Source organism: Microcebus murinus, chromosome 31 (genome assembly GCF_040939455.1).
Source record: "Microcebus murinus isolate Inina chromosome 31, M.murinus_Inina_mat1.0, whole genome shotgun sequence".
NCBI classification, from domain to species: Eukaryota; Metazoa; Chordata; class Mammalia; order Primates; family Cheirogaleidae; genus Microcebus; species Microcebus murinus.
The window spans coordinates 1,941,132-1,957,808 of record NC_134134.1 but is presented as its reverse complement, the minus strand read 5'-3'; the positions used below and the strand labels follow the sequence as shown (position 1 = coordinate 1,957,808).

At 34.3% G+C, this 16,677-nt stretch overlaps 1 protein-coding gene across 1 annotated transcript in view; it reads right to left on the bottom strand.

The window, feature by feature from the left end:
* LOC142865682 (putative zinc finger protein 826) overlaps positions 1–16,677 on the bottom strand; it is an 80,539-nt gene that overhangs the window by 26,220 nt on the left and 37,642 nt on the right. Inside the window, exon 2 of the mRNA XM_075998867.1 lies at positions 1,593–2,308. Within this exon, the coding sequence (XP_075854982.1) occupies positions 1,593–2,308 (716 nt within the window). The remainder of the gene's footprint in view (positions 1–1,592; positions 2,309–16,677) is intronic.

Sequence of the window (16,677 nt, the reverse complement as noted above, 5' to 3'; positions counted from 1 at the left end):
GTGTTAAGAAATGTATGGCTTTTCATTAAGTACAAAAATCTTTATTATAAGCATTATAGTAACAATATAATTATAAATATAATGAAAAAGAGCTTCGGGAACATTATTCTTCAAAGTAGAGACACTGATAAAAAGGATCACAAGTGATGTATTTTTACTCTGTAACCCCACAGTACATTTTTACAACACATTATCTCCAACTTTGAGTAACATTGGATAGGTTAAAGTTGGTGCAAAAATAACACTTCGTTCAATCTACAACATGTTTGACACATTAAAATTATTTTTAATTTAATGAAACAAATTAAGTTTACATGTTATCTAAAAATATTCTAAATTTCATTTGATTTTATTATCTATCATAATGTATAATATTAAAACAAGTTATTTTTAATATTGTAATTTTTCTTCTGATTATAATGAGAAGAATATTAGCCTGTATACCCACATCATACATCACTTGAGATACTGTTTGTTATAAGAAAAATCCATAGTACCTCTCCACTTCATAAATCTTACATTTCAGTGATTTTAATTTCCCATGGAAAAGTACATGAATAATGCCTATTGAATACACAAAGACTACTAATAAATGCAATGTAGCTATCATTAACCACAGACATTCACATACACACTAAGAATGAAAGCATACCATCTACTGTTTTTAAAGTTGAATAACATTAATATTTGCTTGTCAAAAAGGGAAAAAATTATATCTTTTTATATTTTTACCCCACCCTGACCAGAAAGTATATTTTACATGTAATTATAACTCTCACAAAATCTCTCTCTTTTTAAAGCTGACATACAAGTAAATCAACTAACTATTTTAACTGGGTAGTACTCTATAATCAACAACCTGGTTTAAAGAAATCTGTGAATGTGTTAGTGCATTAGTGTATTGCACTGTGAATCCTCTGATATTTGTTTAGACTTGATTCTTCGTTAAATGTGTTCTGAAATTCATTATATCTGTAGAGTAATTTTAACTATCAATTCTTTGTGGTTCTCTAAGGTATATCTTTTGCATAAATATTTTTTCACATTCATTATATTTGTAAGGTGTCTATCTCTTAAAATTTTTGTGATGTTGAGCAATGTTGGGGAAAATATTGGAGCATTTTTTTCAGTGTAAGTTCTCCCATGTCCAATAAGATCTCTGTTGTAACAAAAGGTATTGTCAGCACTCTACATTATGATTGTTTACTTTAAGTACTGTTGTGCATTTTAAAGCTAATACTTAGGGAAAGCACTTCCATACTCATTACATTTATCTCACTTTTATCTAGTATAATTTATTTGGTGTTGAATAAAATGCGAGCAGTTATTAAAGACTTTGCCACAATTCTCACGTTCATGGAATTTTTCTCTGTTATGCATTCTTCTATGAAGATTAAGGTGTGAGCACTGGGAAAATGCTTTGCCACATTTCTCACATTTCTATGGTTTCTCTCCTGTATGGATTCATTTATGTAGAGTGAAGTCTCGGAGCTGGATAAAGCCTTTGCCACATTCTACAACATTTTAGGGTTTCTCTCCAGTATGAATTCTTTTATGTTGAGTAAGGCCTGAACACTGGGTAAAGGCTTTGCCACATTCTTCACATTTGTAGGGTTTCTCTCCAGTATGAATTCTTTTATGTCGAGTAAGGATTGAGGACTGGTTAAAGGCTTTGCCACATTCTTCACATTTGTAGGGTTTCTCTCCAGTATGAATTCTATTATGTAGAATAAGGGTTGAGGAACAGTTAAAGGCTTTGCCACATTCTTCACATTTGTAGGGTTTCTCTCCGGTATGAATTCTATTATGTAGAATAAGGGTTGAGGAACAGTTAAAGGCTTTGCCACATTCTTCACATTTGTAGAGTTTCTCTCTAGTATGAATTCTTTTATGTTGAGTAAGGTTTGAGGACCGGTTAAAGGCTTTGTCACATTCTTCACATTTGTAGGGTTTCTCTCCAGTATGAATTTTTTTATGTCGAGTAAGGATTGAGGACTGGTTAAAGGCTTTACCACATTCTTCACATTTGTAGGGTTTCTCTCCAGTATGAATTCTTTTATGTAGAATAAGGGTTGAGGACCATTTAAAGGCTTTGCCACATTCTTCACATTTGTAGGGTTTCTCTCCAGTATGAATTCTTTTATGTTGACTAAGGATTGAGAACTGGATAAAGGCTTTGTCACATTCTTCACATTTGTAGGGTTTCTCTCCAGTATGGATTCTTTTATGTTGAGTAAGGTGTATGGACTGGGTAAAGGCTTTACCACATTCTTCACATTTGTAGGGTTTCTCTCCAGTGTGAATTCTCCTATGTATAATAAGTTTTGAGCAACAGTTAAAAGGTTTTCCACATTCTTCACACTTGTAGGATTTCTCTGTGGTAAGAATTTTTCTATGTCCAGAAACATTAGAGCTGTGGTTAAAAGTTTTGCTACATTCTTTAAGTTTGGAACTTTTCTCTCCAGTATGTCTTGTCTTGTTTCTATTTAGGTTTGATGATTTGCTAAAGACTTTTATACATTTGTCACTTTTGAAGATTTTTCTATGACAAGTTGACAAACATTGGGTAAGACCATCAGAACATACTTTCTGCCTCTTACACTCACCCACACACTCCCAGTCTCTTCTTAAGTGTGTATTTTCAAGGCCAGAGCTTCCATATAGTCTCATTATTGATTTCTGAAAGGGGTCGTTTATGCCCTGTTCTGGTAACAGGTCTTTGCTGCAATAGTGAGATAGTTCTGAAAGAAATGAAAATAACAAAGTATCTCACTAACCAGACTCAGGTGAATATATTTCACAATTTGAATATATAAAACTGTAGAAAGAACATTAGCAAGAAAGCACAATGAATATCATGGTCTTACTTGCATCATAGATGTATGATCTTAAAAATATACTTGCAACCATGATTCTTTTAGAAATCATAACTGCTAATAGTTCATAGAACCCCAATTGAGAAAAACACCAAGAACCACAGGAAGGGGAAGGAAACTTTGTTGCATTTACCCACCAAAGCCCTTCCTCCATGCTGACACTGAGTTATCACTTTAGTAGTAAAATCCCATCTCCTGGATTCCCTTTCAAAAGAGAATGAAACTATGGGCACATGTCCACACATGTGTTTTTTGTGGCCTTTCCAAAGGCTGGTTTCCACCTCCCTTGACAACTACATAACTCTCTGAGAAAAATATGCACATATTAAGAATAAAATTCTGCATTATCATAATGATGGTGCAAAATATTTAATTATGCTAAAAAATTTGAAAGGCAAAATAAAAAAAGGATCATTGTCATGTGTTAATTTCTATACAATATAAAAAGACATAATTATTGACATTGATATCATAAAGGTGAGGGAAGATATAAAGATTAAGAATTTTTATATGCAACTGAAGTAGTTATTCATTTAACATAAGTAGTACGTTCAAAAGATTTTATGTAGTTCTCACAGTGAACATCAGAAAAAAATGTTTATAGAGATAAAAGGAAGCTAGGCAAAGAAACAAAATATGCTAAAAATCAGTGAGGCACAATGCAGGACAGAAGGAGAGGAAAGAAAGAAAAGACAGTGACAAAAGTTATATACAACAATTAACATAAGATAAATTGTAAGTCCTTCCTTTGAGAAAATTACGTAAATTATATGTACTAGTTTTTCCAGTCAGAAGGCACAGTTAAATAAAGAGTTAAAAAAAAATCCAACTATATTCTATCTAAAGCGACTTGACTTAAATCCTGGTGAGAACAATGGACTATAACTGGAAGGATATAGCAAGATATATCAGAAAAACATTTAGCATCTAAGAGCAGAGGAGTTCAAAATTATATTATTATATTATATTATATTAACTATATAATGTACTATTATATAGTACATTATTTTGAAGTAAAAAACGTTATGATTTTTAAAATATAATTTAAGTCAAAACTGTCACAAGAGAAAAAAGGGCAATAAATATAAAAAGTTGTCATTCACAGAGGGCCTATGACAATAATACATTTATATGATATCTATCTTTATCTCACATCAAGGTTATCAAATATATTTTTATAAAGCATTGACAGAAATGAAGCAAGAAATAGACAACAAAATAATACGTTACTTTGATATTCTATTCCACTTTCAATAATAATAAAACCAGTCAATTATTAATAAGAAAACAAAAGATTTGAAAACACTACAGAGCAATTAGGCCTAACAGATATATTGGAAACACTCTACAGAATAATAGTAGAATATACAATCTCATTGATAGCTCATAAAACGTTCTTCCTAAAAAACTACCTGTTCAGCCACAAGTCTTAACCAATTTTAGAAAATTGAAATTTTACTCACTTTAATTTTTGACTAGAATGGAATGAAACTGAAAATAAATAATAGAAGAAACACAGAAAAATTTACAAATATAGGAAAATAAACAACACACTCTTGAATATGTTCTTCTTCAACGGAAGAAGACCTAATGTTGTGAAGATGCCCAGATTGATCTACAGATTAAATGCAATTCCTTTCAAATTCTCAATTTCAGTTTTTGAATAATAGAAACAGTAGACTCTTCCTTCAGAAGTTTCATTAAATGTAAATGGTTTAGTCTCTCAAATGAAATATAAGATGAATGTATGTATAAAAACAAACAGAACTCTACAATATGCCACCTACAAAATCCTTCCTTTAAAAGCTCTAAAAAGTCAAATGGTTGAAAGTAATATAAAAAACACTACATAAATAATAGGAGCAGGATATTGTGGCAATAATTAAAGAAAATACACTTTAAGTCAAAAGCCATCAGAAGAGACAAAGACTTTTATAATGACAAAATGGGTCATTTAGAAGAAATCTACAGCACAGAACACAAATAGACAGATGATATACATGTAATGTACACATTTTAGGTTAGATATTATTTAAATATATATTATATATCAGGGCTTTGCATGATATATGATTATTTCAATGATGAATATATAAGGCTATGCCTCATATATATGATTTCAATGATGAATACAAAAATTTGACAGAAGATAAATAAGTAAACAGATAATGGGAAAGACATTATAGACTAGTTAGATGTAAAAGACATTTAAAGAGGTCTTCAGTCAAAAGCAGCAGAATACACTATGGTTTCAATCATACATGGTAAATGCTATTATGACAGTTAAGTCTTATCAAGTTGAAAAACTCTAAAATCATACAACATATATTTTTTGACAAAATTGAAGTGGAACTAGAAATCAAAAGCACAATACAAACTGGCTAATACAAAAATATGTCAAAATTAAACACACTCTTTAATGCATTCATGCTCAATGATCAGATGATTTAAAATTGTTAAGATGTCAATACTATCCACAGTGATATACAAATTTAATCAATGTCTATAATAGTTCAGTTATACTTATTTTAGAGATATATAAAAATAAATTCTAAAGTGTATTAGAACAAAAAATTGCCAGACTGTTTTAGAAATACAAACAAGGAGGAATAGAACTTCTTGATCTAAAAACAAATCTATAGGAATAAAAAAATGAGCAACTGGCACAAGGAGAAATAATGAGATGAAACAACAGAATGGAGAACCCAGAAATAAACTTTTGTGTCCATGACCAAAATTATGTTCCTCAAGATTGCAATGGCCATGCAATGAAAGAGAAGAGTCCCTTAAACAAATGTTGTAGAAAACTGAATATTTATGAGAGAAAAACCAGATGTTGGTACCTTCCCTTGCACTATATAGAATATATCTTAAATAAATTCAATACTTAAACATGAGAAATACATTAATAAAACTCTTAGAAATAACATAAGGGAAACATCACAATATTGGTCCTGGCACTGTTTTAGCAGATGTAACATCCAATGCATAATCATGAAAAAGGAAGAGAAGAAAAATGGGATGGTATCACACTTCAAATTTTTTGCAGAAAGGAAAAACTTAGTGGACTAAAAATGCCTCTTAAAAAATGGGTTAAAATAGATGCAAATCACATAATTGATAGAAGTTAACACAAATGACAACTATGATAAAGTATCACCTCACAACTGTTAAAATGGCTAATGTTCAAAAGAAGAGACATAACAAGTGTGGACAAGAGTGTGCAGGAAATCAATCCCTGTAGATTGTTATTGATTGTAAATGGATAGTGTCATCATAGAGGTTTGTTAAAGAATGTAAATAATACAACTCCCTTGTCATTCACCAATTCTACCTATGAGTATAACCATGTAAAATCAGTATCTTAAGAATATTCTGCACACCCATATATATTGCAGCATTATGCACATTTGCCAAGAAAATGAAAACAAACTAAATGCCTGCTTATGATTAATAGACTAAAAAATGACTGTACAAACACATACCATATAATTTACTAAGCCATGAAAATGATAAATATCTTTCCATTTCAACAACATGGATGGACGTAGTGGGTATTATGCTAAGTAAAATCAGCCATTCCAAAAAAGATGAATTCTGCTATAGATAATTTTTTTAAAAGTTGAATTTACAAAAATAAAGAGTACAACAGTGGTTTCCAGAGTGTGGAGTCACGAAAAGTGAGGAGATATTTAAGGGTAAAATCTTTTAGTTATAAGATGAATAGATCTTGGGATCTAATATATGGCATCGTGATTAGAGTTATTAACAATGTTTTATATGCTTAAAATTTGTTTAGACCATAGACCTCACTATTAATAAATGTTCTCACTATAATTAAATGGTAACTATGTGAGATGATGGAATAGTTTATTACTTTAATTATATTGTTTTACCATTTATACACGCGTCAGTTCACTACAGTGTCTACAATAAATATATACAGTTATACAATTTTTATTTGTGGAAACTTTCACCATTAAACACCACACACAGAGAAATATATGCACACATACACACATATGAATGACGCATTTCTGATGCTACTAAATAGGGGAAAAATATGGAATATAAGTTATCAACGTATTATGTATCAATTAGGAGTATAAATATATTAAGCTATTTGAAGCACTGAATGAGACAGTATATGTAAGAATTTCATAAGGTGAGAAGGGAAAATAAACTATATTATAGTTTGGGAATTTGGGTATAATAAAGTTGAAAATTTACTCTTATTTTATATAATAAAAGGAGTATTTAAAAGTGAAATAACATTAGATTTTCTTACATTGAGTAAGAGGATATAAATTTATATAAAATTAGTGAGTCCGACTTTCTGTAGGATTGCCTCTGAAAACTTAGAATTGGAAATCATGATGCATAAAATATGAATATATGTCCCTAGTGTTTCTAGCATTCCAGAAACAAATCCCAATATCTCCACTATTCCCCTTTACACATTTCAGAAATGAGGCATCAAAAAGAACTTAAAACATGGAGATGGGTAGGAAGGATAATGCCTATAATCCAAGGACTTTGGGAGGCCAAGGAGAAGGGTCACTTGAGACCAGGATCTTGATACCAGGAGTAGCAACCTGAGGAGACTCCATTTTTATAATAAAGTAATAATAATAAAAAGGGCTGGCCATGGTAACTCATGCCCATAGTTCTAGCTACTTGGAAGACAGAGGTTGTAGGATCCCAGGAGCCCAGAGGTTTGAGGTTGTAGTGAGCTATGATCAGCCACTGTACTCCAGAAAGGGCAGGAGGGCAAAAACCTGTCAAAAGATGGTTTAATATAGAAGTCTTCAAAATATGTACAGATGGGTCCATAAGCCCTAAATAATAGAAATACTGATAGATAATGTAGTCCCTTACAAGCCATTGACAGTTTGGCTCTCACTGAATTCTAAGGAAGATCACTGCATGGGTAGAGTTCTTAGAGAGTTATAATCTTGGGAAAGAAGATGTCCTTCTGGAAGATGAATAGAAACATACACAGGCTTCCTAAAATCATTTCCAACAGAGCAGAATATTCCAAGCCACTCTTTTGAAATCTGCCTTCCTCCTTGAGCTTTGGTTCTCTAACATTTGTTATCTGCTTCACTGGATCTCACCTACCTGGATATTTAGCTGTTGTTTCCTCTTTCTTCATAATCCAGGGCTCTATCCTTTGCTCCAGGCATGTGATCAGCTCTGGCTTTGAGATGGCAAGACCTGTATTATTAGAAAAATTTCACGTGACTCTTGCTGAAGACTTTCCAATTACTAATGCAGTACTATCCTTAGTACACAGAACATTATAGACAATTCTAGAAAATTCCTCTGCAAGATATCATTTTCTCAGAGACCCTGTAAAATGATAAAAAAAATATTTCTTATTTATGACTAGAACACCAATTCCCACTAGCACCAAATAAATAAGAGGTGGAAATTCTATTCTAAGGTGCAGGCAACAACTATATACCCTGATTTCTAAAGTAACTACTAATCTACTGTGAAATGTACATATCAGCCAAAGAAAGGGAAAGGTTCAAGATAACATGACACATTTAATGATTTTATTGGATACACCAAAAATTCTCAAATTTTATTTAAAAGAAGGGATATAAAATTCATTCATGTAAAGCAGAAACTTTTAAGAAACTATCTACAAAAATAAAATAATGGCCTTAATGTGGAATAGGAATTCTGTATATAAGTGATCCTCACCAAGGGAGACCAGGTTTCCGTAGTTCTCTAGCATCACATCCCTATACAAATTCCGCTGAGCATTGTCAAGGCATGCCCACTCTTCTGGAGAGAATTCTACAGCCACATCCCTGAATGTCACCATCTCCTGTAAAAAGACACATATTTCCCAAGTGGCCATAGAGAGAGTTCTTAATTTGACCACAAGGAAAATGAGATGTGAGAACTTTTTCTGACATATGAGTGACTGGAATTATCCAATAAGATATATTTTAGCACATTAATATTCTTTCATATTTTCTCTTTTTCACAGGAATGAGGATCTCAAAAGATGCATGAATCTGTGTGCATATGATTCTGCTTTGGTTGATAAAGTGTCTAATACAAAATTAAGGGCTTACAACAGTAATAAATTTATGCATGTTATATTTACATCATGTCAATAAATTGTGCATATTTCTCACATAGAGAAACAGAGAGTTACAAAGTACCACCTAATATTTTAAAGTACCATAAAGAACTGGAGATTTTCTTAAATTACAGAATCTGATTCAGTAGATCTGGGGTGAGGTCTGAATCTCTGCATGTCACATAATAAAGCTATTGATAACAATGCTTCTTGCCTAAGTAGAGTATTTTGTCAATGTCCAGTAAGTGGTAGACTTTGAATTTATCTCAATTCATCTGAACAGAACACAGATGATAGTCCTCATTTTTTAAAGCAAGCTATATGAAGAAAGGGGAGCTTCCAGATTAAATGTGATTCTTCATTCACAATAGTCAGTAAATCTCCATGAGACACTTAGTGACAAAGAAAAAAAATAACTTTATATGGAAAAAATCTGTCAGAGAGAATCTTAAGAAAGTGAATGAAATTAACATATCTTCAGTGGGACACATTGGTGTTAGGCACCCTTGCAAAGAGGAGGATTCAAAATTACTACTGGGATGATAGTGGCCAACAATATGTAACCATGAAGAATCATCAGTTTTATGCAAATTTCAGATACAGATACTTCCCATGGTTCATTATCTTTAAAAATGTATGTAAATACTTTAGCATCATACAGAGCAAGTCTACTGTTTTCTATTTTTCCCATAATTTTCTGATTATATTAGCCAATCAATGTTATCCTCTTTCTGAATTTTCTTAATAATATTTTATGGAGAGCTGATGAAGCATCCAGATCAAACTTTGAGAGTACATGTTTCCCTTCCTCACTCAAATCTAAAGACTCTATCCCATACCTAATGGGAATCTCAGATATTCACACCATTCTATCTTGACCTTTCACAATGGGAAAATTTTCAATATTACATGTCATACATTTCTTATAAAACTTGGTTATTGTATTAAGAAGCTTGTGGGAGAGAATATACAGCTGGCTCTGTTAAATAGGGATAAAGGATTTTCCAAAGCTCCTTGATTATCATAAGAAGAAATAAAAAAATTTACTTATAAAACTTATTAGTCATACACATGAGAAGTAAAGAAGTGAAGGTTTATAAATTCAAAAAATTGAAGTTCTACAAGACTTTCTAGGAGAAATAGTGGACACAACCCCTAATCTGGGACACACTTACCCGAAAACCAGCCATTTCTGCTCCCTCGTCTCCTACTCTGAAATCTCTTTTCAGGTGAGATAGTGTAGAACAATTAGAATTACATCTTCAGATTGCCCTGAAGGAAGTCAGCACAATTTCTTCCCTTGTTTCCACAAGATTCACAAGCAGGAGGAACACAAAATGAAGAAAGGCTACACTCACTTGTTCTTACTGAAAGGGAAGATTCAGCTATGATCAGCTCTTTCATGGAGACCAAAATGTGAGATTCTCCTGTCTTTTCTTCTGGTTACCTCACCCTGCTACAGATCCCAGGATTTTCTGCTACAAGAATGGGAATCAGGAACACAATGATCTGCCTCTGGCAAACCCAAGAGAGCAGAACCTATGACTTCCCTCTAAAACAAAGCTAGACTCAATTCTCATGAATATATGCAGGAGTCCTAATGTTTGAACCTGGTATCAAATTAGAATTATTTGGGACACAATTAAAACCACATAGATGTTCTCATTCAGCCCAACAGGCAGGTGATGGTGTTTCTTCAATCTAGCCAGGTTATCCAAATTGAAAGCCTGGGATGAGAGGTAATTACCTTAAAATTGTCTCTGAAACATCAATGTGAATATAAATCATGTGGTAATGTTGGCCTCACTCTAAGAAATGAGATCTGCTTGTGTCGAAGAGGTACATTCATTGGGTTCTTTGTCAGGTCCCCTTTTAGTGCTGAAGTTGCTCAAACTAGATCCATTATTAGTAGCACTCAGGTAGAGACAGCAAGCACAGCATACATACTGCCTTTTGCCCAACACTCATCACAACATATACTTAATTTCCAAAGTGAAGAGCAGCATAATGCAATGTCTACTGAGCATGTGCTATGTGCTCAGAAGTATGGGTTTTTGCACTGTGAAGAGCATTTACATTGTGTGATTTAATCCTTGTTATACCAGAAAAGGTGAGTAGTAAGTGTTCAATAATTTACAGAAAAATTTAGATGTGTTGCCAGCCTTTCTATTCGTTTCACACAACTATAACATGACACTACACAAGATCTAGAAAATTCTTTACACTCGCCCAAAATAGATCCTTTCTAAGTCAACTTACAAGTCCATGTTGATCTCTTACACTGCAGCATTTGTCTCCCCTGAGATTTTTGTCCATCCTCAGTCCAAAGTATGTCAGTGACTTGTGAATTCCAGGTTGAGGCCAGGTCTAGTTTGGATCGAAGTTGTGTATTCTTTGCTTTACAGAGACGGAAGGAAAACAGGAAGAGAAATTCCTCTTTGGAAGCTGCTCTTATGCATCCTGAGAAACCTCAGACCTTGGATTCAGAATTCAGAGCTGCAGATTTAGGTCTCCAGGGAGGCATGGATTCAGTAGCACTCACTGCACATTTCCTAGCATTGAGGCAAGAAGAGAAGGCAGAAAGGGAGTTTATGTGTCCAAGCCAGAGTGCATTATCTTGTTCCCATTTGTGTCTGAGCCTCAGGGTTTCTGAGTCTATTTCAGTGATAAAGATGTGAGATGCATTTAGAGAAAGAATAGATCTACTGAGTTTTATCCTATGAGAGTGTATTCACAGGAATCTGGTCTAAGTATGCTCTGGAGGGACAGTAGACATCAAAGAGTCTTAGAGAACTTACTGTGTGCATATGTGGGGACAGTGAAACTCTGTGCTGCAGAATTGCAGGTTACAGAGTGGAAGCTCAAGAAGGAATCTAGTGTTCAAAGCCCTTCTAATTTAGAAGTGGTGGGCACATTTTATGTTTATGTTGCATTTTTGATTATGGGAAGTGTTCAGGAAATATTAAAAGTCAAGAGTCTCCAAATAATAAAACCTCTCCACAAAGTTAAAAGAGAATTGAAATAAATCCCTTTTATTATTCAATTAAACCAGAATATGATGTGCACACTGCCAATTCACTGAGAGATTTCAAAGGCACACCTAAAGTCTTTATATAACTAAGCAAATTGTATGTATGTACAATTGTATGTATGTACAAAATGTAGGTCACTAACTTTTACATACATGTTATCTGGATAAATAATAATTAGCTTTGAAGAAAGAAGAAAGAAGACTTGGCAGCCCTATTTGTCATAAAGAGTGCACCGTAAACTTACTTGGTAATTAGTGAGACTGTATATTTTTGGTAATTGGTTAAATTCAAATAAAAAACAAGCTTCTGAAGTCAATGCAGGAGGAGATAATATTGCAACTTAAAGCTAGGTGCTCACTGAATTTAGGACCCCATCTTCACATGGAAATTGTGGGATATGGAACTATTTTCCTTGATATTGCATTGTAAAGAGATGTTTCTCAGTTTCAGAAAAAGCATTTCTTAAAAAAAAACCTTTTTAAAAATCTTTCAAAAGGATGTACAAATCTTAGGCAGATAGTATCTCTGGTTCTTCTCAGGACAATGGTGCCCTGTTTTGGTGCTGTTTCCAGCAATTGCTCCACCTGGGGAGATGAATAAGGCTGCCATTCCATTTTGGTGCTGCTCCACTCTTAATTGTACCATGAGCCACTTCTACACCTGAGGAAGGAGGGAATGCTTTATCATTCTAGCTTTTCCCCAGCCAAGGCATAATAAGATTTGCAAAGTGACCTAGGGTATCTTAAGGGTAATTAGCATGTCATTAACTTTAATCTGTATTGCTGTTCACCCTCCCCTATGGACTTTATTAGAGGGAGCTGCTATAGTTTGATGAAACTTTGAAGACACCTGTTGATTATTTAATAAGCACGTACACCTCTGAAGATACAAATTCTGATGAAATAAAATTAATGAGCAGGTTACAATTTTAAAGTAAAAAAAAAAAAAGCCACCCAAGAGCCAGTCAATTTATGAGTGGATTATTAATATTTGGCATGTTTACAGTGAAATATTACTCAATTTTAAGAAAGGACAGTAAGCTAGCACTGCTTATAGTTTCCTGAATTGAGTGAACCCATTATCCGAAGTGAAGTGACACAAGATCAGAAAAATGGGCTCCACATGTACTTGCCATCAAATTGGTACTGACTGATTAACAGTACCGTGCTCAGATGGTGGTGGTGTTCCCCAAGGATTCAGGGCTTGGGTGGTAGACATCAAAGAAAAAAATACGACTGGTAGCCCTTAATTTACTGAAATACAAATAAATTTGGCTGACCTAATTTATATTCACAGCAACAATATGCAAGTGTTTCCTTTTCCCCAAATCCTCACCAGCATTTAGTATTCATCATGTTGAAAGTAGGCATTCTCACAGGTGTGAGGTAATAGCTCACTGTGGCTTTAACTTTCATTTCCATGATGATTAGATAGGTTGATCATTTTGACATATAGCTGTTGAACATTCATTTCTGTCTTTTGAGAAATGTCAATTAGTTTTATAATATCTTTCCCAAAGTATGCCTAGATAAAATCATCACACTGTGTCTGACATATTCATATACAATTATTTGTGAATTAAAACAAAAATATAGCAAAATAAATAACAATGACCAAATAAGATGATTGCACAGTAATAAGAAATGGATATTTGATATAATACACAAATAAGCCGCATTCCATTATATTCTATTGGAGTACAAATACAGAAATGAATAAAAGGAAGAAAATGACCAAGTTACATATCAACTTTCAAGACAGGATCATGTCTTTTTATCTATTATCTGTTCCTCAAAATATCTGGCTTTATAGTTAAATGCATATGAATATGTCTCTCTACATATGGTAAATCCCACCATTTCAATGTATATGTTTCATTGTTTTAGGTTGGATTTTCAGTGGAAAGTTAAATATGTCATATTTCCTATTTTCTGAGAACTCTTCAGGGGGCTCCAGAGACATCACTGTTTGTCATATTGTAGAAGAGAGGGTTGAGCATTGGCAGCAGGATGGTGTAGATGACAGAGTCCACTTCTCCTGCTCAGGGGAATGAAACTTTTGTAGCAGGTACTTTGTAATGGCAGCCACATAGAATAGAGACTCCAGGGGCATGTGAGAGAAGTAAGTAGCCAGGGTTTCCATGTGGCCCAGGCTTGAAACTGTAACCAGTCGAGTGGACAGTATAAATACATAGGAGGCCATAGTATCTAAGATAGGAGGGAAGAGAAAAATAACACCATGAATTAAAAGACCCTGATATAGAGGGAAGTGTCAGCAGAGACTAGTTTAAATACAGCATGGATGTCAGGAACAAAATGACGACCTTCCCTGGAGGTGAAGTAATGGAAAGTCAGAGGGCAGAGCACATGGATTAAGGCATTGAACACTGCGCTCAGCAAAGATGCAAGCACCAGGAGAACCCAGAGAACATGGGGAATGTGGATGGGGTAGTGTAATGGGTGACAGATGGCCACGTAGCAGTCCTAAGCCAGGGTGGCCAGCATCTGACACTCTGCTTCCAACAGGGTGATGATGAGCAGGAGATAAATGCCACAGTCAGTGAGAGAGATGTGATTATCCCAAGAGAGAAAGTTGAGGGCCATTTGATGAACAAATATGGACATATAGATTTGGTACATGAGCGATGTCTTTCTGATCAGAAAATATGTAGGGCAGTGGAGAGGTGGGTAGAGTGAATGAAGAGGATGCCTGTGGTGTTCCCAGAAAAGACCAGGAGTTCCAGCATGGTGAGGACAAAAAGAAGCCAGAAATCCTGTGGTCTGTGAAACAGGCCTAAAGAATGACATCACCCTTGATGTCTGGTTGTTCTTCCGTGCTTGTTCCTTATTTGTTAATTTAGAAGACAGTTTGAAAGAGCATTATGTTCACAATCTGTACATAATTACACCAAATTAAATCACAAGGCACTTTCCAGCACTTCAAATTCATTTTTTCCCTGCCCTTCTTCTTTTAGTTTCAGTAAATTATTACATTTCTCTTTCACCAGGATTTACTAAGGAATCATAAAAGAGTTCTAGAATATGACACTTGCCACATTGGAAGAGAGAAGACAATCATTGTTGCACTTGAACATGTACTTTTTAAACATTTTTTCCTTAATTACAATTCTAGAAATTGAAATCCTCTCATAGTTACAGTAAACATTCTTAAGAACTAAATAGAATAAAAAATTCAGTGTTTTAGTTACACTAGACACTTTTCAAGAGCTAAGTAACAACATGAGGTTAAAGGCTACAGCTTATACTACAGCACGGATACCAAACATTTTCAGTGTTGAAGAATGTTCTCTTCGATGCCAAGCAGAAACCAGCCATGGGAAGAGACAGTATTGGCTTATAGATAAGAAAAACCCACAAGGCAGCCAAACAAGTTTAACCAAAGAATGATCTACACTCAGGAGTGTACATGGTACCAGAAGAGCAAAATCTACATTCATCCATTCAGGTCATAATTCCTACTGCACTGGAGAAAAGGCTGGAAACAAAACAGAGAAGGCTCCCAGGCTCCCAGAGCTTTCATTCTGTTTGCAGTGATTGACACAAATATGTAATGTCAGGTAAATGTAACTGTGAAGGGGAGGAGGAAAGCAGGATAAGTGGAGGGAGCATTGATGGTGAGGTGGGGTGTAGGTGATGTTCCCCTAGGGAGATCCATTTGAGCAGGGGCCTGGATGAAGGTAGTGAGTGCACTGTATGAGGATATGTGGGAAGAACCTGAGTGTGAGTGTGGTCAGTTGTGGCTGAAGTGGAGTGAGCTGGGAGGAGAGTAGAAGGAAATTAGCAGAAGTCAGTAGAGAACAGGAGTCCCTATATCATTTTTCTCAAACTCTTATCATTAAAAAACTTTGGGGCACGTGCCCCTAATTCATGCTTATAGAGAGTCTTTATTTACTATTATCAGTATATTAGCATAGCATCATAACTATATTTAAGGGTAAAAGTAAACATCAATACAAGTTCTAGTATTCTCTCACTTTAATGTATCATTTGCCTAAGGGACATTAAGTGAGTGATTCTTCTGTCCTATAAAGTCTTAAAGTTCCAAGTAGGGATTAATAAAATTGGTTGAATGGACCAAATTTTTACCATTCAGCATATAGCAAATCTTCACAGCAGAAAACCCCTGTAAGTAGTGGAAAAACTTCCATAACCAAGCCATTTCAAAAGACGCTGTATAGCATACTTATAAGTACCACTTTTGGGCAAATCTATCTCCACTACTTTTTGTATAACTTTGAACAAGTTCTTTATGCTTACAGACTCTCACTCTTCTCATTTGTAAAATGGGAATTAGACTTAATTTTTTCACTAAATTTAGTTACTAGGGGCTCCTAATGAAAACTAGGTAAGTTATAAGTAAAGAAAATACACTATATTTTATCCCTCTAGTGAGGCTTCTATGGACCATAGTTAACTAGGCACAGGAGTTCAAGAAGGAGTTCAGGAAGAAAAAAAAAAAGCAATGCTTGTATAGGTAAAGTAATAGAAAATGGCAGGTTGTCTTTAGGAAATCCATTTATTTATAAATGGTGAGAAAGCATGGGACATGTTTAGGATCCATCAGCAGTGGCTGGTGCATAGTAGATACTTAAACATTTATGAAAATAACACAGGTGGAGTGATGGAGGGGAGGATGGGAGGAAACTATG